The sequence below is a fragment of the Bos grunniens genome, chromosome 12 (assembly GCF_055505025.1).
Source record: "Bos grunniens cultivar Pamir isolate PY7600 chromosome 12, Bosgru_T2T1.0, whole genome shotgun sequence".
NCBI lineage: Eukaryota > Metazoa > Chordata > Mammalia > Artiodactyla > Bovidae > Bos > Bos grunniens.
Genome location: NC_141176.1, coordinates 76,726,022 through 76,750,311, shown reverse-complemented (window position 1 = coordinate 76,750,311; position 24,290 = coordinate 76,726,022). Strand labels below are relative to the sequence as shown.

Sequence of the window (24,290 nt, the reverse complement as noted above, 5' to 3'; positions counted from 1 at the left end):
AAGAGGACATACAGATGGCTCGCAAATACATGAAAACATGCTCAACATCACTCATTTTTAGAGAAATGCAAATCAAAATGACAATGAGATATCACCTCACACTGATCAGAATGGCCATCATCAAAAAGTCTACAAACAATAAATGCTGGAGAGGATGTGTAGAAAAGGGAGCACTCTTGCACTGTTGGTGGGAATGTAAATTGATACAGCCACTATGGAAGACAGTATGGAGATTCCTTAAAAAGCTAGGAATAAAACCACCATGCTGCAGCTGCTGCTGCTAAGTCACTCTAGTCACTCTAGTCTGACTCTGTGTGACCCCATAGACGGCAGCCCACCAGGCTCCCCTGTCCCTGGGATTCTCCAGGAAAGAACACTGGAGTGGCTTGCCATTTCCTTCTCCAATGCATGAAAGTGAAAGTGAAGTTGCTCAGTTGTGTCTGATCGTCGCGACCCCATGGACTGCAGCCTACTAGGCTCCTCCATCCATGGGAGTTTCCAGGCAAGAGTACTGGCCATATGACCCAGCAATCTCACTCTGAGGCATATACCCTGAGGAAACCAAAATTGAAAATGATACATGTATCCCATTGTTCATTGCAGCACTGTTTACAATAGGCAGGACATGGAAGCAACCTAGATATGCATTGACAGATGAAGGGATAAAGAAGTTGTGGTACATATACACAATGGAATATTATTCATCTATTAAAAAGAACACATTTAAATCAGTTCTAATGAGGTAGATGAAACTGGAGCCTATTATACAGAGTGAAGTAAGTCAGAAGGAAAAATACCAATACAGTATATTAAAGCATATACATGGAATTTAGAAAGATGGTAATGACGACCTTATATGCAAGACAGCAAAAGAGACACAGATATAAAGAACAGACTTTTAGACTCTGTGGGAGAAGGTGAGGGTGGGATGATTTGAGAGAATAGTATTGAAACATATATATTACCATATGTGAAATAGATGACCAGTCAAAGTTCGATGCATGAAACAGAGCATTCACAGCAGGTGTACTGGGACAACCCAGAAGGATGGGATGGGGAGGGAGGTTGGAGGGGGTTTCAGGATGGGGGACACATGTACACCCGTGGCAAAAAATTTCTAAAAAAGAAAAAAAAGTTAATGTTTTATAATTCATTTCTTCCCAGAGAAATTTTTTCATTTTGAAGATTATTGCAATAGTTTGTCCACACTTTGTACTTTAAGTTTTTTGGGCATTTTACTGATAAACTGTAACCTCTCTTTAAAAACAAAAATTATCAGTTACTGACAATTTTCTTAACACTAAGAACATGTAAAGACATACACACACCCTTAAGTCTCTCAGGAATATGACCTGTAATTGGCATGACTTCTCCCTCACACTGGATTGTGTGCTGTTGCATGTACCTCCATATTTTTTTGCTTTCTTACAGCAGAAGTACTTTATGGCCCCTGTTTAGCCAGGACAGGTAACGCATTTAACACATATTAAAATTGAGGTCTCAACACTCTGACCCACAAAGTCATAATTAATTTCTTAATTCCCTATTTTTTTTGTTGTCATCGTTGGTGTTAAATTAGAGCTCTTGTGAAGTTAGAGCTTTGATGGGTATTTATAAGAGTTACTTTGCCAAGAAAGACTTCATCATGCAAAGTGACCTGCTCCCTTAGCATTACTGAGATTCATTCTTTATCAAATGAAAATGGAGAGATAGTGGAGGTTTCAATTTATTAGTAGAGGGCCAGGCTAATCATGTACTTAAGCTGCCACATCGTGGAGATTAATGAAATAGTTAAAACCAAGGGTCATAATGAAAACATAAATGATTAAAAACTTCCTATATTGACTATCCTATTAAGTGTATTATTTTAATAAATTAGTATACATCATAAAATTTGCATTTCAAATTTCAGCTTGTCATTTCAACTGCTAAATTCTGTGGCTATCTAATACTGTGTCCATATGGATAGCTAGTAAAAGGAGCCTTCTAAAGGCAACTGAAGTTGTTTCAGACCCTGGAAGAGAAAAGATTGGATGAAAAGTCCTGTAGAACACATTATCTTAAAATAGGAAGGAGAAAAATGTGGGCTATGTTTAGCATATCAATGACTATTTTGTTATTTTCTCCACTTTCTGAAGTAATGTGTGTTAATTTATTGAAAGGGGCACATTTTTATAAACTTTAATTTGCAGGAATCAGAAACCCCAACCCTACAAGGCCTTTCGTTTACTGTCAGACCTGGTGAACTGTTAGTTGTGGTTGGACCTGTGGGAGCAGGAAAGGTAAGCCATGATACCTTGCTTGGCTTGCTGCAACGCCACAGCCCCTGTTAAATTCTCAGAGTTGAGGGACTTCCCTGGTGGTCCAGTGGTTAAGAATCTGCCCTCCAATGCAGGAGACACGGGTTGGATCCCTGGTCGGGGAACTAAGATCCCACATGCCTCGGGGCAACTAAGCCTGTGTGCTGCAATGAAAGATCTTAAGTATTGCAACTATGACCCAACACAGCCAAAAATAAATGAATATTTTAAAAAATTCTTAAGAGTTGAGCCTAAAGCTGTGTATAACACAGTTTGAACTGGGCAAATCTAGAATTGCTTTCCTCTAGGTGTGTTCCATGGGACATTCGTTTTGCAAGAAGGTTTCATGGCCACATGAATCTGGGTAAATGCACACTGTGTTTTCCTTCTTGGTGCTTCATGTTGCACAGTTGGGAACTGCTTGTCGTATGTTTGGACATCTCAGTGAAGGACGTTATTTATGTGACATCTATTCAGGACAGAATGAGACAGTGGGGACTTCTTTTTGTGACGGTGGTCCCTCCGGGAAGTCTGGAGGTTGTGAAGGCTCTTCCAGGAAGCTTTGAGCGTTTTCTCACATGACTTGCCTTGATCCTCTCAGTGCACATGTAGTGAATGTGCAGCCATGTGCTGGAGCTAAAGAAACAGATGTGAGCGAGACCCTGACACCTCTGCCATCCAGAGACTACCAGGTTCTGGGGTGAGACAGATATGCAGGCAGATTATTTTAGCCCAGTGCGCTAGCACTGTGATGTGGGGACACAGACACACCGCATCTGTGTGGTGTACAAGATTTGAAGGACATATGTACATTCACTTAGTCTCTTGTGTTTTGTACAACAAAATACAGAAATCTAAACGTAAGTGTGTACATGAGAGGTTGATGATTTCTTCTGTGACGGACTTTTGCTCTTTGGACACAACTCACTTCAGAGTTCTTTTAATAATGATCTTTGGATATAGTTTTTACATGTAGCTTTTTAAGAACAAGTATTTGCCAAATGAAGGATACTCAGATGTAGGAACAGCTGCATAAACATCAGATGCAAGAAATACACATCCTGCTGGGCTGCTCTGCTAGTTAAGAATGTTAAACATTTTTATTTAGTCTTTGTTGAGTATAGCGCTTCATTTGGGGGAAATTCTTGGGCACAGTATATTGTTGTAGCATTTTATTAGTATTTCTTGTCAACTGTGGGTTTACATTGACAAACAGTGTTATTTTCAACTTTTTGGTTGCAACTATCAGAACTATACATTATCGTGTTCTAAACACAAGCTTTCTATCATGTATCAAGCGCCAGGGTGGGGTCGGCTGTGCTGCGGGGCATGTTCCGTCCTGAGTGCTGCCTGTTCATGTGTGTGTATTGCCGTCTGTTTCAGTCATCACTGTTATGTGCTCTGCTGGGGGAGCTGCCCCCGAGCCAGGGGCAGGCCAGCGTGCACGGGAGGATCGTGTATGTTTCTCAGCAGCCTTGGGTGTTCTCAGGAACTGTGAGGAGTAACATTTTATTTGGGAAGAAATACGAAGAAGAACGATATGAAAAAGTAATAAAGGCTTGTGCTTTGAAAGAGGTGGGTAATGACTCCTAAGTTGGATATACTTGAATTTTAAATAATAATAGTATCGGTTTAACCTACAAGATTTGTTGAGAGTTTTTATTTACTTTTTTAATTTGAAAAATCATTGTTGCTGATTATTTAAAACTGGTCTTCTGGGTAAATATGCAGGTATATACATTGCTGTTTTAATCCTGATGTGATAACACTCACAGAATGCTTTTTTTTTCTTTTTCCCCTTGAGGGGATCAGTCCATTCTATGAAGTTTCATTCACTTTTAACAATTATATAAATTTCTAAAATAGCAAGCACAGTGTAATGAATACTCATATACCACCCCCAGCTTCAGCCAGGATCAGCTGGTGGCCGGTCTTGCTGCATCTCTACCCCTGTGCTCTGCCTGCCCCACCCCCAACCTACATTATTCTGGAGCAGATCCTAGACATCATATTAGTTCATCTGTCTACATTTCATTAGTTTCATCTAAGAGAAAAAAAAATCTTTTCCCTTTGGAAAAAAATCACCACATTATTTCACCTGAAAAATAACCCAAATTGCTGAATGTCATCAACCTTCTAATCTGAGTTTACGTGTTGTTAGACATCCCACTGAGAAAACTTGTTCACTGTTGTTGGAATCAGATTCCACATAAGGTCTGTCTATTGTGCTTGGTTGTTGCCTCCTCGGTCCCTTTCAGTCTGTAGGTTTCCCGCGTTACTTCATTTTTTATTTATAATTTATTATTTAAAGAAAATAGAATGCTTATGTTTCTTCTTAATACTGTATCATTTTGTTGGAGAAGAGATTATTTTCAGAAAGGGCATTGATTTTCACAGAAAATGGCAAAGTGAAATGTTTAACTCTACATTAGGATTTAGATGAAATTAGTGAATGAATGAGGAAAACTAAACTTATCTGATAGAATATAATTTGGCAGAAACAAAGAAAAATGTAAATACCGATAAATAGTTTGTTATTCTCTTGGGTTATAAACATCAGTGAAAAACAGTTTTAAAGGGCTCCCCCTGGTCTCTTCAGGGCAGTTTGGACATCTGAATATTCTTTTATACAGTGAGGAAAAAGCTGGGACAAACTTTCAAAGGTTTGGTGTTAAAGGCTGCAAACTCTCTTTGTGAGGAAATAATAATTCTGCTTGAACAATGGCTTGAACACCATAGACAGTATTATGTGAGCAGCATTTTATGATAATGTGGACAGAACAGAATTATTCATTTAATGGCTGCTATTTCTTTCTCTTGGGCTCATGTTAACAGGAGATTGTGCTTTTGCAGAAATGATGTGAAGTTAGGGGGAATGAGCTAGATTTTTATTAAATGGTACATAGACTGGGTAAGAAGAGGGGAAACAAATGTGAAACAGTGAGACATGGCTCCTATTTATTCAGAGTTCATGTGCAAATCATTTTTGTATCTGTCTCTGACACGTGTGCATGCACACACATAAACAGGAAACAGTTCGGTTCAGTTCAGTCGCACAGCCGTGTCCAACTCTTTGCGACCCCATGAATTGCAGCATGCGAGGCCTCCCTGTCCATCACCAACTCCCGGAGTTCACTGAGACTCATGTCCATCGAGTCAGTGATGCCATCCAGCCATCTCATCCTCTGGCGTCCCCTTCTCCTCCTGCCCCCAATCCCTCCCAGCATCAGAGTCTTTTCCAATGAGTCAACTCTTCGCATGAGATGGCCAAAGTACTGGAGTTTCACCTTCAGCATCATTCCCTCCAAAGAAATCCGAGGGCTGATCTCCTTCAGAATGGACTGGTTGGATCTCCTTGCAGTCCAAGGAACTCTCAAGAATGTTCTTCAACACCACAGTTCAAAAACATCAATTCTTCAGCACTCAGCTTTCTTCACAGTCCAACTCTCACATCCATACATGACTACTGGAAAAACCATAGCCTTGACTAGACGGACCTTTGTTGGCAAAGTAATGTCTCTGCTTTTGAATATGCTATCTAGGTTGGTCATAACTTTCTTTCTAAGGAGTAAGTGTCTTTTAATTTCATGGCTGCAGTCACCATCTGCAGTGATTTTGGAGCCCCTCCAAAAATAAAGTCTGACACTGTTTCCACTGTTTCCCCATCTATTTGCCATGAGTGGTGGGACCAGATGCCATGATCTTAGTTTTCTGAATGTTGAGCTTTAGGCCAACTTTTCCACTCTCCTCTTTAACTTTTATCAAGAGGCTTTTTAATTCCTCTTCACTTCCTGCCATAAGGGTGGTGTTATCTGCATATCTGAGGTTATTGATATTTCTCCCGGCAATCTTGATTCCAGCTTGTGCTTCTTCCAGCCCAGCGTTTCTCATGATGTACTCTGCATATAAGTTAAATAATCAGGGTGACAATATACAACCTTGAGGTACTCCTTTTCCTATTTGGAACCAGTCTGTTGTTCCATGTCCAGTTCTGTTGCTTCCTGACCTGCATATAGGTTTCTCAAGAGGCAGGTCAGGTGGTCTGATATTCCCATCTCTTTCAGAATTTTCCACAGTTTATTGTGATCCATACAGTCAAAGGCTTTGTCAGTAAAGCAGAAATGGATGTTTTTCTGGAACTCTCTTGCTTTTTCAATGATCCAGCGGATGTTGGCAATTTGATCTCTGGTTCCTCTGCCTTTTCTAAAACCAGCTTAAACATCTGAAATTTCACGGTTCATGTATTGCTGAAGCCTGACTTGGAGAATTTTGAGCATTAATTTACTAGTGTGTGAGATGAGTGCAATTGTGTGGTAGTTTGAGCATTCTTTGGCATTGCCTTTCTTTGGAATTGGAATGAAAACTGACCTTTTCCAGTCCTGTGGCCACTGCTGAGTTTTCCAAATTTGCTGGCATATTGAGTGCAGCACTTTCACAGCACCATCTTTCAGGATTTGAAATAGCTCAACTGGAATTCCATCACCTCCACTAGCTTTGTTCATAGTGATGCTTTCTAAGGCCCACTTGACTTCACATTCCAGGATGTCTGGCTCTAGGTGAGTGATCACACCATTGTGATGATCTGGGTTGTGAAGATCTTTTTTTGTATAGTTCTTCTGTGTATTCTTGCCACCTCTTCTTAATTATCTTCTGCTTCTGTTAGGTCCATACCATTTCTGACCTTGATCGAGCCCATGTTTGCATGAAATGTTCCCTTGGTATCTCTAATTTTCTTGAAGAGATCTCTAGTCTTTCCCATTCTGTTGTTTTCCTCTATTTCTTTGCATTGATCACTGAGGAAGGCTTTTTATCTCTCCTTGCTATTCTTTGGAACTCTGCATTCAGATGCTTATATCTTACCTTTTCTCCTTTGCTTTTCACTTCTCTTCTTTTCACAGCTATTTGTAAGGCCTCCCCAGACAGCCATTTTGCTTTTTTGCATTTCTTTTCCATGGGGATGGTCTTGATCCCTGTCTCCTGTACAATGTCACAAACCTCCATCCATAGTTCATCAGGCACTCTTGTCTATCAGATCTAGTCCCTTAAGTCTATTTCTCACTTCCACCGTATAATCATAAGGGATTTGATTTAGGTCATACCTGAATGGTCTAGTGGTTTTCCCTACTTTCTTCAATTTCAGTCTGAATTTGGCAATAAGGAGTTCATGGTCTGAGCCACAGTCAGTTGCCAGTCTTGTTTTTGCTGACTGTGTAGAGCTTGTCCATCTTTGGCTGCAAAGAATATAATCAATCTGATTTCAGTGTTAACCATCTGGTGATGTCCATGTGTAAAGTCTTCTCTTGTGTTGTTGGAAAAGGGTGTTTGCTATGACCAGTGCATGCTCTTGGCAAAACTCTATTACTCCAAGGCCAAATTTGCCTGTTATTCCAGGTGTTTCTTGACTTCTTTCCCCTATAATGAAAAGGACATCTTTTTTGGGTGTTAGTTCTAAAAGGTCTTGGAGGTCTTCATAGAACTGTTCAACTTCAGCTTCTTCCACATTACAGGTTGGGGCATAGGCTTGGATTACCATGATATCAAATGGTTTGCCTTGGAAATGAACAGAGATCATTCTGTCGTTTTTGAGATTGCATCCAAGTATTGCATTTCGGATTCTTTGTTGACCATGATGGCTACTCCATTTTTTCTAAGGGATTCCTGCCCACAGTAGTAGATACAATGGTCATCTGAGTTAAATTCAGCCATTGCAGTCCATTTTAGTTTGCTGATTCCTAAAATGTTAATGTTCATTCTTGCCATCTCCTGTTTGACCACTTCCAATTTGCCTTGATTCATGGACCTAACATTCCAGGTTCCTATGCAATATTGCTCTTTACAGCATCGGACCTTGATTCTATCACCAGTCACATCCACAACAGGGTATTGTTTTTGCTCTGGCTCCATCCCTTCATTCTTTCTGTAGTTATTTCTCAACTGATCTCCTGTAGCATATTGGGCACTTAACAACCTGGGGAGTTCCTCTTTCAGTATCCTATCATTTTGCCTTTTCATACTGTTCATGGGGTTCTCAAGGCAAGAATATTGAAATGGTTTGCCATTCCCTTCTCCAGTGGACCACATTCTGTCAGACGTCTCCACCATGACCCGTCCGTCTTGGGTGGTCCCAGATGGCATGGCTTAGTTTCTTTGAGTTAAACAAGGCTGTGGTCTGTGTGATCAGATTGGCTAGTATTCTGTGATTATGGTTTCAGTGTGTCTGCCCTCTGATGCCCTCTCACAACCCTACTGTCTTACTTGGGTTTCTCTTACCTTTATCATGGGGTATCTCTTCACGGCTGCTCCAGCAAAGTGCAGCCGCTGTTTCTTACCTTGAATGAGGGGTATCTCTTTACGGCCGCCCGTCCTGACCTTGAACGTGGAATAGCTCCTCTCGGCCCTCCTGCGCCCATGCAGCTGCCGTTCCTTGGACGTGGGGTTGCTCGTCTCTGCTGCCGCCCCTGACCTTAGACATGGGGTAGCTCCTCTTGGCCGCTCTTGCGCTGTCGCGGTCTGGCACTCTCGGTTGTCGCCCTTTACCTTGGGCGAGGGGTAGCTCCTCTCGGCCACGCTTCTGCGTGGTCCTTCGCAGCTGGTGTGCTTATGCATGGTCACATGATTTATTAATTCTTTATGAGTATCCTTGATGTTCCTATCTTAATTTTATAGTAGGAGAAACTGATACTTGAGGGATCAAACAGCTCATCTCTGAGTTTACAGCTCAAGTTCAGATCTGTTTCTGCATAACCCTAGATTCCATGGAAGGTAGGGTGTGGAGTAAACAGATTTCAGGCATTTCCTCTTTGCCTTAATCACATCCAGCTCCTGACACCCAGATCAAATTCCAGAGACCCAGCCAGGGTGTGCCCCTTTCTTTGGTGACCTTGCTTTTCTGGTGAAGGAAGAGACACACCCTGGTTAGGGTCTCTGTTTACATGCCCCCTTACACCTTCATCCATTGCTCACTTTTTAAGAAGTTCTTAATTCTAAACTTCCTCAATTGAAAGGCAGCACAACACCATGGATAAGCATGGAAATTAGAGGCACTATGGTGTGAAAGAGCAGAAGTCTCTGAACTGACATGAGCTGGGTCAGATTCTAGTTCTTCTGTTCAATAGCCAAAAAGGAAACATATACCTATTTGAATGCAGAGTTGCGAAGAATAGCAAGGAGAGATAAGAAAGCTTTCCTCAGTGATCAATGCAAAGAAATAGAGGAAAACAACAGAATGGGAAAGACTAGAGATTGCTTCAAGAAAATTAGAGATACCAAAAGAATATTTCATGCAAAGATGGGCACAATAAAGGACAGAAATGGTATGGACCTAACAGAAGCAGAAGATATTAAGAAGAGATGGTAATAATACACAGAAGGACTATACAAAAAAGATCTCCACCACCCAGAAAATCACGATGGTGTGATCACTCACCTAGAGCCAGACATTCTGGAATGGAAAGTCAAGTGGGCCTTAGGAAGTATCACTATGAACAAAGCTAGTGAAGGTGATGGAATTCCAGTTGAACTATTTCAAATCCTGAAAGATGATGCTGTGAAAGTGCTGCACTCAATATGTCAGCAAATTTGGAAAACTCAGCAGTGGCCACAGGACTGGAAAATGTCAGTTTTCATTCCAATCCCAGAGAAAGGCAATGCCAAAGAATGCTCAAAACCACACAATTACACTCATTTCACATACTAGCAAAGTAATGCTCAACATTCTCCAAGCTTGGCTTCAACAGTACATGAACTGTAAACTTCCAGATGCTCAAGATGGATTTAGAAAATTCAGAGGAAGCAGAGATCAAATTGCCAACATATGCTGGATCATCAAAAAAGAAAGAGAGTTCCAGAAAAACATCTATTTCTGTTTTATTGACAATGCAAAACTTTGACCGTGTGGACCACAACAAACTCTGGAAAATTCTTCAAGAGGTGGGAATACCAGACCACCTGATCTGCCTCTTGAGAAATCTGTAAGCAAGTCAGAAAGCAACAGTTAGAACTGGACATGGAACAACAGACTAGTTCCAAATTAGGAAAGGAGTACATCAAGGCTGTATATTGTCACCGTGCTTATTTAACTTATATGAAGAATACATCATGAGAAATGCTGGGCTGGATGAAGCACAAGCTAAAATAAAGATTGCCGTGAGAAATATAAAAAACCTCAGATATGCAGATGACACCACTTTTATGGCAGAAAATGAAGAAGAACTAAAGAGCCTCTTGATGAAAGTGAAAGAGGAGAGTGAAAAAGGTGGCTTAAAGCTCAACATTCAGAAAACTAAGCTCATGGTATCCGGTCCCATCACTTCATGGGAAATAGATGGGGAAACAGTAGAAACAGTGACAGACTTTATTTTTTGGGGCTCCAAAATCACTGCAGTTGGTGATTGCAGCCATGAAATTTAAAGACAGTTACTCCTTGGTAGGAAAGTTATGACCAACCTAGACAGCATATCCAAAAGCAGAGACATTACTTGCCAACAAAGGTCCCCCTAGTGAAATCTATGGTTTTCTCCATAGTCATGTATGGATGTGAGTTGGACTATAAAGAAAGGTGAGCACCGAAGAATTGATGCTTTTGAACTGTGGTGTTGGGAAGACTCTTGAGGGTCCCTTGGACTACAAGGAGATCCAAACAGTCCATCCTAAAGGAAATCAGTCCTGAGTGTTCCTTGGATGGACTGATGCTGAAGCTGAAACTCCAATACTTTGGCTACCTGATACAAAGAACTGACTCATTAGAAAAGACCCTGATGCTGGGAAAGATTGAAGACAGGAGGAAAAGAGGACGACAGAGGATGAGATGGTTGGATGTCATCACCGACTCAATGGACATGAGTTTGATTAAACTCCGGGAATGGGCGATGGACAGGAAGGCCTGACCTGCTGCAGTCAATGGGGTCACAAAGAGTCAGACACGGCTGAGCAACTGAACTGAACTGACCCTCAGAACAGTGATGTGACCTCACTTAGTCTCAGTTTCCTCATCTGGGAAATGGGGTCAGTACTTACCATGTAGCTTGTTGCAAAGATTAGAGATAATCAGTATTAGGGTGCAGCACAGTGCTTGGTTCACAGATCTTACCCACCAGGAGCTGAGAGAAGCTATGTGCACGCATACAAATTATTGAGCAGAATAGGACAGGTCCTTCAGAAGAAATATACGCAAAGCCTTAGGAACCCAGCAGGAAGAGAGTGAGTCCAGGATGGTTTCCTGGGAGAGTGTGTTTGGGCTGAGCCTGGAAGGATGGGCAGGATATTGACAGGCCATGAGAGGAGGGGCAGTTCCAAACGGAAGACAAGCAGTAAATGAAGGTGTGGGGTTCCATTGTTTGACTCCAGAATCCAGCTCTCGTCTGCCAGGGCACTCATCAACTGTTTCAACAGTCTGCTCCATAGCATTTCTACTGTTAAGTCTCCACCATTGCTGAAGGGTCCTTGGTATGTTTTTGGTAGATGGTATCAAACCAGCTTCTTCATTTCCTAGTTCACCTCTAGTTTGTGTATCTGCTGTTCAGTGAAAATTGGTTAAATTTAACTTAGAGGAAAATAACATGAATAAGAACACTTTCCTGTCAGTGGGAAGAATTGTAATATATGCTCAAGTCAGGCTTTTCCCTTTAACCTAATCAGAAAATCCTGGCTGGGAAATTAGCCTGACTTGGATTTTACCTCAAATCCTTTAAAATGTTCTTCCCATCTGGGACTTGTCCATTAATAATTTGCAAAGTCAACAACAGACTCAAAGTCCTACCACCAGAGTTGAAGAGACCCTGTTTCTTATGCTCGAACTGAGCTAAGTGAAAGAGTGAACTTTTCTAGAGCATGTTGCGATTGCTGTACTATAATGCAATGCTATTTGGGGAAGGAAACCAGAAAAATACATTAATAAAATTAAAGGATAAAAAGTAATAACAGTTTGCAAGGACTGTCAACAGTGAAACGGAGGTCCAGAAAACAGTGTGTGTGTATGTATGGCTGGAGCCTATCTTAAAATGGTATGAAAACCAGGAGGGAGAGATGGTATTAACTTCTGAGCTTGATGAAGAAATAAGATGAAATAATGAATTTACATGACAGAACAATTGCTGCTTTTCATTTGATCCTCCCTTGTTAAGCTTTGAGTGAGCAGGGAACCTGTGTCTGTCTATGTGTCTTTGTGGCTGTCAGGGAGGGTTATGATGGAGACACCCTCTCTCTTGTCCTCATGGTCACAAGCTTTGAATGTTGTGATTCACACTGTGAATGGGGTCCCCCTGTTGGATTAATGAGAAAACAGGCATCAATCATCAGTAGCAGAGCTTCCCTGATAGCTCGGTTGATAAAGAATCCGCCTGCAGTGTGGGAGACCTGGGTTTGATTCCTGGGTTGGGAAGATCACCTGGATAAGGGAACGCCTACCCACTCCAGTATTCTGGCCTGGAGAATTCCATGGAGTCACAAAGAGTCAGACATGACTAAGCGACTTTCACTTTGACTTTCATCAGTAACAACTCAGTAAACGGTGACCCTCATGCTCCAAACACCATGGTGCTCTTCTTACAACCCACACCCATCCCATTAGTAGGTCTTGCAGACTCTGCCTTCAGAATGTGTCTGGAGTGTGTTCCATCTCTCCATCCCTGCTGCTCCCACTGTGGTCCTGGCCACCGTCGTCTCTTACTTAGATTATTCCAGTAGCCTCCATACTTGTATCTATCCTCACTCATTCTCCCATATTGCTTGTTTTCTGCAAAGCACAGAAGTGATTCTGTAGAAATCTCAGACCAGGTCAGTCCTCCCTTCTCCCACTCCTCCTGTTACTGGAGTGACCCCAGGCTCCTCCTGCTCTGTCTCTGCCCTCACTTCCCTCATTCTTACTCAGGTCTGCTCTCCTGCCTCCTTGCTTGTCCTGAATACCTTGGACACCTCCCCGTGGCCCCTGCACTCGCCCATCCCTCTGTGTGGAGCAGCCTCTCCAGGTCTGCCTGAGCCCCTCCCCCTCTCCCGGATCTGCTCACCCCCGCTCTGAGCAGAGCCCTCACATCCCAGTGTGGACTCACTTCCCTCCTTTACTCTCTGCCCCCTCTGAGCCCACTTCCTTTTCCTTCTCATCCTCAGTACTTGCACTCAGGTTAATTTTCCTTATTGTTCATCCTCCACTGTGGAGAGAAACTCTAGGGGCTTTGTTTCCTCATGGCTGAATTCATTGTGCCCAGAACAATGTCTGGTGTATATTGATACACAATAAATATCTGTTAGAATGGTCAGATGCATAAATGTTGTGAAAAACTACAGAATGAAAACAAACAAACAAAAAGAAAACCTGAGGATTTTTTAAATTGTTCAGTGTTATGGTTTAGCCACTATGAAATATACTCGTTGTTGTTGATCAAACACTGTGGGGAGAACTGATGCTAAAAAGTTAGGATGGCAGGAGAACATATTTTAGATCTTTTTTTTTCTTCTCCTTTTCTATCTCCATGTAGGATTTACAGCTTTTGAAGGAAAATGATCTAACTGAGATAGGAGACCGGGGAACCCCACTGAGTGAAGGACAGAAAGCCCGGGTCAGCCTTGCCAGGTAAGTGGGGTTTCAGTTGCCATCCTGCCCCTCCTCCTCTGCACCTCCCAGTGGACGTGAGCATGCAGACCCCGCTCACCGGGTTGGCCTGTGTGAAGCAGGGTCTTGGCCCTTTCCCTGGGCTCCTGGAATGAACCTGGAGTTGTTGGACGCCGTCATGAATTCAGAGGTGGGACCCAGGGAGTGTGTAGTATCCTCTCCTGACGTCTCTCTACGTTTTCTAGAGCCGTGTATCAGGATGCAGACATCTACCTCCTGGACGATCCGCTCAGCGCAGTGGATGTAGGAATCAGCAGGCACTTGTTCAAACAGTGAGTTAGCTCCTGTTTTCTATCATCTCTGCTTTCCAGGAACCCTGTAGAGATTGGGGAAGAGAGCTCAGGAAAGCCTTTGTGCTTCAGGAGACTCAGCTCGCTCTGCCCTGGTGTCCCTCTCTCCCCTCCCTTCCCTCCACAGAAGATCCATCTTAGAGAATTTTGCATCATGATGAGGTCAGGACAGGAAAATACAGCAGGTGCTTCCAATGTGTGAAGGACAGTGGGGTCTGTGCTTTAGGGAGTGAGGAATAGATGGGAGATTTCCCCGTGACCTGCAGTTAATAACCAGACACTGTGATGGATCCAGAGCCTTGAAGTAAGAAAGATGGTGAATGGTTTTTAAATCGTAGAGTTGGACCCAGTAATCTAGTACTTAGTGTCAGTCCTTTTCCTCCATCATGTGTTTAAGGCACATCAGAAGCAAAATTTTCAGTACTGACACAGGGCTTCTGTGGAAAGGCCCTGTTGGTTTATGCTTATTATTCTGTAGGTTTGGAAATTCTTAATAAGGCCTAGAATTAAGACTAACTTATTCCACATCTAAGTATGAATTTAATCATTTAGCGTTGCTTCATGGATGCTTATTTGATTTAATACTTAGACCCATGATGTAGGGTTAGCCTGAATGTGGAACTAGAGATCTAGAATCTGGTGGAAATCTTGACTCTCATTTTTGTGTTTCTGGAATACAAATTGCTTTTGCCTGGCCGCAGAATGACTGAAGTAAAACAACTCTTATGCTTTTCTGTGAATAATGTGTCCTAATACACGCTGACTGAAGCCTCTGATGGAGTCTAGACTGGCCTTTTTGAAAGCTGCATGAGCTTGCTTTTGCTACAACAGCATCCACATCTACCCCATGGTTGCTTACCTTGCTGTTGTTCACCTTGTTAAAGCCAACAAGCCTTCCAGCTGCACTTATTAATGCCCTGCTGTGTGCACTGGGATCAATGCCCTTACAGATGTCCCTGCACAAAACCTCTTAGTTTATAAGGAGGACGGAGAGCCAGGAGAGGGGAAGGACCCATACTGGGCAGAATAAGGGAGACTAGGATGCCCAGCTCTCATTTCCGCCTCTGAGGAACCTGTCTCAATGTGGAGCTTGTTAAGACAGATACCTGGGAAAAGGTCAGCTGAGTCAGGGTTTAGAGGTTTCTGCTTCCCTGGTGGCTCAGAGGTTAAAGCGTCTGCCTGGAATGCGAGAGACCTGGGTTGGATCCCTGGGTCGGGAAAATCCCCTGGAGAAAGGAATGGCAACCCACTCCAGTACTCTTGCCTGGAGAATCCCATGGAGGGAGGAGCCTGGTAGGCTACAGACCATGGGGTCGCAAAGAGTCATACATGACTGAGCGACTTCACTGTACTGGATAGTAAGTGCTGAATGGAAGTGGATGTTGGAAAGCTCCCTGTGCCCCTGGCTGGGCGGGAAGTGCCCTGGGGGCGTGCAGGCTGGGTATGTATGTAGAGGCTGAAAATAAGACCCAGTTCCCTTTGCTGGAGGAAGAGTAGAAGCACAGGAAGCGAGGCTGTGAGAACAGAAGGCACGTCCTCACCTGGAGGAGGCAGGTTGTACAGCAGAGAGAAGCTGTTTGGGAATTCTTGCTGTCAGGTCCTGTGTTAGTTTGCTGGGGCTGTGTTTGTCCAGGCTGATCTCACAGAGACCAGAGCTCAGGCAAGTCCAAGGTGAGGGTGTTGGCAGATTTGGTGTCTGGTGAGGACCCAATTCCTGTGTCCTCATGTGGTGGAAGGGGTGAGGGAGCAGTGTGGGTCCCTTTTATAAAGGCACTAGTCCCATTCAGGCAGACTCCACCCTCATGACCTGTCACCTCCCAATGGCAAAATCTCCAGTACTTTCACAGTGTGGTTTAGGTTTCAGTGTATGTATTTTGAGGGCATAAACATTCAGTCACAGCAGGCTGCCAGAGATGGCAGAGCTGGGGGAGCAGTGCGTAAATAATAGAAATTCATTCTCTCACAGTTCTAAAGGCTAGACTCTCATGATCAAGGTGTGGGCAGTTTGGTTTCTCCTTAGACCTTTTCCTTATCTTCTGATGACATCTTCCTCACTGTGTCCTCGGACATGGTCCTCCCTCTGTTCATGCACACCCCTGTGTTTCTGTCCTTATGTCTTAGTCTCCTCTTCTAAGAACACCAGTCATATGGGATTAGGCCCACTATAATTGAGGGTAACAACTACCTCTTTAAAGGTTCTGTCACCAGATTCTAAGGTTCTGGTGGTCAATGTGCCATCATATGAATTTTTGGGGGAACAGAATTCATTCACAGCAAATCTTAAATAGCAAATAAAGAGACTTAAGCAGATTAGTGGAGTGAGTGAGAGAGATATGTGAGGAGCTCTGAACTCTGGATATGAGGAGCTGGGATTCCACATCCATTAAGCAGGGGTCATGAGGCAGGTACCACTGAAGGCTGTATGTGAAAGGTGCTTAGTGTTGGGGCAATGAAAGAGCTCTGGAGATGGATGGCGGTGATGGTTACACAATGATGTGAATGTACTTAATGCCATTGAGCTGTATGCATAAAAAATAGTTAAAATTGTAAATTTCATGTTATGTATATTTTACCACACACAAAAATGACACATTAGCATTGAATCTTTCAGAACAAAAGAGAGCAGGGCAGCTGACGTGGCATGGCCCACACTCCGATCTGACCCCCCCTTTCCCACCCTCCTTTGATTGTGATTTGATAAATTTTCTCTTATTTAAAGCACCTAGTGGCTCAGATGGTAAAGAATCTACCTGCAATGCAGGAGACCTGGGTTCAATCCCTGGGTCAAGAAGATCCCCTGGAAATTTCTTGCCTGGAAAATCCTGGGGTTGCAGAGTCAGACATGACTGAGTGACCAATACTTTCACTGATGACTTTTCCCTTAGGTAGTGCCTTGTGGCTTGTCATGAGTTCAGTGATGGAATACTAGTAGTGAGACATGAGTTTCCATCCCCCACTCTCCTGGCATCATGAGTAGCTCAGCCTCCCTGTTCCCAACACTCCACCCTGAACTTGCAAGTGTCTGCTACCCTGTCTTGTGTGCCTCTGCACAAGTTCCCCATCACTGCAAGAGCAGTTTCTGCTGGCTCTTGTGTCTGTGTCACAGGGAGGGGAAGGGAAAGTTTATGGATTGCCATGTATCAGTGTGCTGAACACAAAAACTCTCTTAGGTGTTTATAAAGGTGAGGTGTTTATAACATGTTTATAAAGTTCTCTCCAACCTTTTGGTTTAATGACCTTGGATGTACACTTAATAGAAGCAAGCTTGTTAAGACTTGTATGCTAATCAGAACCACATTCTCTGGGGAAACTTAGGGCAGGGATCACAAAGGCAATTTAGGAAATCACTCAACAGTGACTGAGAATGTTCTCAATGAGTTAGGCATTTGGACAGAACAATATGCTATGAGAGATGGTGGTCGTGTTGAAGCTTATTTGTGGTGAATATTTTCTATTAAAAGTGAATGAATCACACTTCTACTTGCCATTTTCATCTTCCTTTAGTCATGAGTATATTAATATATACCAGGTTACTAATATTTGTGATTTTTATAACTATATTTTGTGATAATTAAGTGGGTTCTATTACCTATAGAAGGTGAGAGTCCTTAGATGAACTGATGCAGTCTCATTTGTGTCCAGCCATGGACCTTCTCCTGGATCAGCCCCACATCACCAGACCCCTGCCTCCTGCATCATCAGTTTTTCAGGTCTGTCCTGATCAGACTCCCATGCTGCTGTCTACACAGCTCACCCTCCTGGTCCAGCCCTTCATAGACCTCCCCCTGCCCTCCCCTCCCATTCCTCCCATGTTTAGGAAGCAGCTCCAGGTCCTCAGAGAACAGGCTTCTTTGCCATCTGCCCCCATCAGCCTTTCTAGCTCTTCCCCACACCTACTCGGTAATCCACTGTGCTGGCTTTGTGGGGGTCCTTTCTCACCCCTGTCTGTCTATACATAGTGGTCCCTCTGTCCCAGAGCCAGGGAGCAGTGCACCAGGACACAGAAGGAAGATGGAAGACAGGACCTGACATTCCCTCCTCCTCCTCCAGGTGCAGCCCGTGCCCTCTGTCTTCTCACTGCCCTCAGTGGGTGCACTTGACTATTTATGAGTCTCCCCACCCTCTAGAAGCTATGAATGCAGGAAGGTGCCTCAGCCCAGCATGTTCTGTCCCAGACCCCTGCACCTGCTGTGTCTTCTTCCAGGGATGTTTCCTCAGAGAATCTCAGGGCTCCTGTGTCTCCCCAACTACAGCAGCCCCCTTGCTTTTTCTTCAGAGCACACATCATGGCCTGATAGTACATGTCCTGTACTCATTCAGTGTATCCCCCTTTTACATGGTGCAAAGTAATGTCTGCTTTCTTGGCCTGTGTTGTACGTCAAGAGAGTGGCACCTCAGTAAACCTTTGCTGATTGAATGGATGAAGGTGCGGTTTCTGAATTATTTGTATCCCCTCTACCATGGAATGTATCTCCTCTTAACACAGCCCCTATAGAGAATGATACTGGATTGGCCAAAAAGTTCAGTTGGGTTTTCTGTAAGATGTTATAGAAAAACCTGAAGGAATTTTGTGGCCAACCCAATAAATAGAACACAGCCCTTATATAGATTTAATAGCTAACTTGTTTTTGAATCATTTTTATGACATAACTTGGAAATCTTTACTCTGAACCTTGAAAAATAGACTATCTTCTTCAGTTCAGTTCAGTTCAGTTGCTCAGTCATGTGTGACTCTTTGCGACCCCATGAATCACAGCATGCTCGGCCTCCCTGTCCATCGTCAACACCTGGAGTTCACTCAGACTCAATGTCCATCGAGTCAGTGATGCCATCCAGCTATCTCATCCTCTGTCGTCCCCTTCTCCTTCTGCCCCCAATCCCTCCCAGCATCAGAGTCTTTTCCAATGAGTCAACTCTTTGCATGAGGTGGCCAAAGTACTGGAGTTTCAGCTAGAGATGGATAAAAAGCATTATTTAGGAAAATTTCAAAGTCATTAATTGGCCACTTTGTTGTAATTATTTATATTACTTCATCTCTGATGGAATGTTAGGAAGCAAACATTTTACCACTTTTGGGTGGCTCCATCTTGGACACAGAAACCCATCAGATTTGATTAACATCTGCCTTCAGGGACTGTTGGCAAGTAATTATGAATTAAGGAGAAACAGTTCCATTAAAAGCTTTAGTACTAAGTCTGAAGAGGTTTGCTCACTCAGGAATCTTAGATACAAATGCTGAACTAAGATATGTCAAAGGGCAAAATGAATCCTTTTGGACTTAATGAAGCAATGGTGTATGTGTCTACATCCTGGGGTCTTGCTTCTTATCACAGACCCAGTGTTCAGAGTGTCCCCTTAGGACTTTTCTGTCATGAGTCCAAAGCACATGACTGCTCATGGTTAGGGAGGAGTGGAGAATGGGGCTGACATTTACTGAGTGGATTGGTGGTTTCATTTCTCAGCACCCGTGGGTGAGTTGTCCTTGGCCTTGTTTTGAGATGAAGAAACTGAGGTTTCATCACTCATCTGACATCAGGCTCGTGAGAGGGACTGAGCTGCAGTCTTCTGCCTTCACACTCTTCATGTGACTCACTCACAGACTGAGTTCTGGCCCAGGTTCCTGAGATTTGCTCTGTGAGGGACTTGGGCACCCAGAGTACCTGCTTGCAGCCCTGACTGTGGTCACCAGGGCCCCAAATCCAGCCACTTGCTTCCCTGGAGAGGTTGTGGACCTTGTGGGATGAGACTGGGGCTGAGTTCCTAGGGGTTTGCATTAAAAATGTGAAGCAGTTGGAGAAGTTACTGTAAAAACACTTAAGGTTGGATACTGAGAGAGGTTGTTGGCCTTCCAGACCTGCCAGGCCTGTGACTTGCCCAGGTTAGACTTAAGAAAGAGCCCAGAATCAGTGACAAACACACATATGGTTTAATTATTAGGGCCCACTTACATGTGCAAAGGAAATCCTGGAAGGGCATCCTATCATTTGAGGCCCATGTTGGAAGAGGACATGGTGGTAGTCTTTGCTCCAAGGGCAAGGCGGCAGGAGAGGGGGGACATGACCTGTTATAGGGGAAGTTGATGTCAGGGTGGGCCATTGGTCACCATGAAAACCAGCAGAGGGTCATGTCCTTCTTGCCCCTTTGACAAGCATCATGGAGGATTGTGATCTGAAGCTAGAGCCGTCATTAGCTGGGACAAGCATATAGGAAGGTCAGTCATGTAAGTAGGTGTAGGTGAAGCAGACACTGGTCGAGAAGGGGATGTATAGAGAGCAAGAGAACAGCCATTTTGGGTGGCCTGATCACACAAGGGTCTTGGGTAAGAGAACTGGTGTGTCTTTTGGCCGTTGGATGATTCCCATTGTGCTTTGGGCCATCTGAATTCTGTTCTTTAATTTTCATATTTGGAAGGTGTTCAGTCCTTATGAAAGAAGACTGATTTCCTGGATGGGACTGGGACTGTTGTAGAGACTGATGGAGGCCACGTTGGCACTCATTTTCTGTTTAATATTATTTGGGAAGAAGTGTCTAGAAAAGGCACTCTAGCAAAGGTTACCAAGATTCTATTAATTTTTTGTTGTTAATGTATGCATCATAAATCATAAATAATCCCCTAGAAAATTGTCTAAGGAAAATGCACACGTTTTTATATAACATAGATGCCTCTTTTCCCCTTCCCACATAGTGATAAAATATTAAGTTCAGTCAAGTTTTGGAATCTCAGTATTGCTTAATTACTTTTCATTATGAAATGTAAATTATTGTTAAGCTGAGTTTTCAGAAAATATTTAGCAAGTGCCTCCTTCACTGGACTGTTTTTTAGAATTTTTTTTTAGCAGAGCTGGGTTCACATTTGCTGCTGATAAATTTGAGGACCTATTCAGGATCATTGACATATTTGTATTTAATTTGTATTATTTGTTTTTTATTTAAACTATAGACCTTTGTTGTGTTGTTTTTGTCTCATTATGTTTTCATAATATGTGTTTTCAGTTTGGAGCACCCCCATTAATGTGTATTTGCATTCTATACCTTTTACATTTGTAGGTGTATTCGTCAGGCCTTGAAGGAGAAGATCACAATCTTAGTGACTCATCAGCTGCAGTACCTAAAGGATGCAAGTCAGATTCTGATACTGAAAGATGTAAGTAGTTTCTAGAAGCCTGTGAAATTGCTAGCACTCAGGTGTGTTGAAGGCCAGACCTCCCAGCTGGTCACTGTCCTTGGATTCATGGTAAATGTCCTCTTCTCCCTCAATTTAACTCCCTCTTTTTCTCAGAGCTGATGCTATTCATGTTTTTGAGGATCAATCCAAAGACCTGTAAAGTGTCACTATTAAACTTGAAGCCACATAAACACTAAAGCATATAGGAGTGCTACCACAGGACTACTGAAATATTACTGTTCTATTGAAATTTGTTAAGGATAATGATGCTATTTTATTTATAACTTGTGTTTTCCCCTTATATAACTTAAGTCAAAGTTTTTTACTTGGAAATTAGAGCTACTGAGACCTGTTTGTATCCACATGATTGTCAAGCACAATTTGCCTAAAGTGCATCTTCCATTAACACTAGAAGCAAGGTTGGGTAGCTAAGCACCTGGGTCAGAGATGCCCACTCTGCAGGTCTCCCTGCCCAGGTCTCTATGTGCCCAATATGTGTGGGAGCCTGTGCAGCAGGAGGACAAGGCCCTGCCTTCATGGGACTCCTGTTCTTATGGGGATGGATGTGACAAGGAGGGTGACATCCTGGCTGTCTCCTTGAGGAGCTGGTGCCTCATGGGGTCTGGATGACATGAAGGTGGGGGCCATGCAACACCTGGGGGAGGGAGTCTGAGGCAGGGTGTCCTAAGGAAGGAGCTGATCTGGCAGGTTAGAGGAACAGCGGGACAGTGTGTGTGTCTGAGGACAGTGAGCAGGGGGGCGTGGAGGGAGCTGGTCTCTGAGCAGTGGGCAGCGAGCCTGGAAGTGGGATGGAAGCCTTGGATGGTCCAGAGCAGAAGAGCGATGTGGCCTGATGTTGGAGTTAAGAGATTCCTCTGATGGTCACTGGAGGGGCGACAGCAGAAGCAGTTAGAAGTCTTAGTAAAGCTGAGGAGACAGAAGTGTGGGCTCAGGATAGGGTGTCAGTTTCTAGAGCTGCTGTAACAAAGCACTGCAAACTGGGTGACAAAACAACAGAAGTTTATCTTTTTCCTGTTCTGGAGGCTATAGATCCCAGATCCAGGTGCCGGCAGGGCCATGCTGTCTCTGAAGGCTCCAGGGGAGAATCCTTCCTTCCAGCTGGTGGTGTTCATGGATCTTCCTTGTGTTCCTTGGCTTCCAGCTGCAGCACTGTGGTCTCTGCCTCTGATGTCACATGGCCGTTGTCCCCGTGTCCGAGTCTCTTCTCATAAGGATATCAGTCACATAGGATTTAAGGTCACCCTGTTCCAGTGTGACCTCATCTTAACTTCATTACATCTACAAAGACACTGAATGCAAATAAGATCATGTTCACAGGCATCATGTTTAAGGCTTGAACTTACTTTCTAGGGGGCTACCAATCAACCCCAACTCCTAGCATGGCTGGGGATGGGGTGGAGATTAGTGAGAATATTTCAGGCTTACTGGTTGTTTGTTGCTTCAGACCTTGGCTTCTTTGTTTCTGAGCCTCAGCACCTCCGTCATTAATCCTTGCCTGTTCCACAGGCCCTTGGTCAGTCAGTTCAGTTGCTCAGTTGTGTCTGACTCTTTGCGACCCCATGGACTGCAGCATGCCAGACCTCCCTGTCCATTGCCAACTCCCAGAGTCTACTCAAAGTCACTGAGTCGGTGATGCCGTCCAACCTTCTCATCCTCTGTCATTCCCTTCTCATCCTGCCTTCAATCTTTTCCAGCATCAGGGTCTTTTCAAATGAGTCAGCTCTTCACATTAGGTGGCCAAAGTATTGGAGTTTCTGCTTCAGCATCAGTCCTTTCAATAAATATTCAGGACTGATCTCCTCTAGGATTGAGTGGTTTGATTTCCTTACAGTCCAAGAGTGTTCTCCAACACTACAGTTCAAAACCATCAATTTTTTGGTTCTCACATCCATACATGACCACTGGAAAAACCATAGCTTTGACTAGTTGGAACTTTGTTGGCAAAGTAATGTCTCTGCTTTTTAATATGCTGTCTAGTTGGTCAGATCCCTCATTTGTCAAATGAACTTCTGTCCTAAGAAAGATTATTAAATGCAGAACCTCTGCCTCTCTAGAAGCAATATCTCACGTCAACTGTTAACTGCTCTTTCAGGAATGGGGAGTTCAGGTTTCTCAGATTTGATAACAGTTAATTTCATGTTGGAAGAGGGTGATACTAGTGTGTAAAACCTCAATGATGACAATATTATGAGCACAGGATCAGTGGGAGACAGAGTAACCTATTTAGTTTGTCCCTAGATCTTTTAGGGTCCCTTATTGCTTCTTTTGAGGACACTTCCCCCAATTTTAGTGCTATTAGAACAACTATTTGTCCACTCGTGAGCACCCCTGGATGAATTGGGGTCCATCCTTACTCTTTGTCTGGTTCATCTCTAACAGCAGAAAGGGAATGGTTGCCCTCTCAACCTCTCAGAGTTGTCTGTGCTTGGCTGCTCAGTGAAATTCCTATCCTTGGACCAATACTTGTTTCCTTGTGCGTCTTATAGGTACTATGTAGAAAAAGGTAATTTCATTAAATAAAGTCTTTGAATTTTGCTTCCCAAGTGGAACAAGGCACAGTATACCCTGAATAGTTTTCTAATTCTGTAGTATAGACAGTACCCAAATGCTTCGTTGAGTTTCGCACAATGGATCACCTTAGGAGACAGGGTGAGAGAGGTCCCAGCTAGGGTCCTGGGGCACCTTCTTCCATCTGACCTGCCTTAACCAGAGATGCTCTCCTCTGTTTAGTTTTGCATCCTGTGATTTTTCTCTATATTTTGTTTGACATTGAGTGAATGAGCTGAGCCATATTTCGTGGGGTCAGAATATAGTGAAGATATTTGCACATTATTTTATAGGATTTTGTAAGAGAGGGATGAAGATTAGATGGTTGGATGGCATCACCGACTCAATGAACATGAGTTTGA

At 43.4% G+C, this 24,290-nt stretch overlaps 1 protein-coding gene across 3 annotated transcripts in view; it reads left to right on the top strand.

Annotated features, from left to right (window-relative positions):
• The window catches only part of LOC147361933 (ATP-binding cassette sub-family C member 4-like), a 217,818-nt gene that overhangs the window by 58,038 nt on the left and 135,490 nt on the right, over window positions 1–24,290 (top strand). For all 3 annotated transcript variants that reach the window (XM_086330251.1, XM_086330250.1, XM_086330252.1), the window contains exons 10-14: window positions 2,193–2,282; window positions 3,684–3,875; window positions 13,772–13,866; window positions 14,091–14,177; window positions 21,243–21,339. In XM_086330251.1, the coding sequence (XP_086186377.1) occupies window positions 2,193–2,282; window positions 3,684–3,875; window positions 13,772–13,866; window positions 14,091–14,177; window positions 21,243–21,339 (561 nt within the window). The remainder of the gene's footprint in view (window positions 1–2,192; window positions 2,283–3,683; window positions 3,876–13,771; window positions 13,867–14,090; window positions 14,178–21,242; window positions 21,340–24,290) is intronic.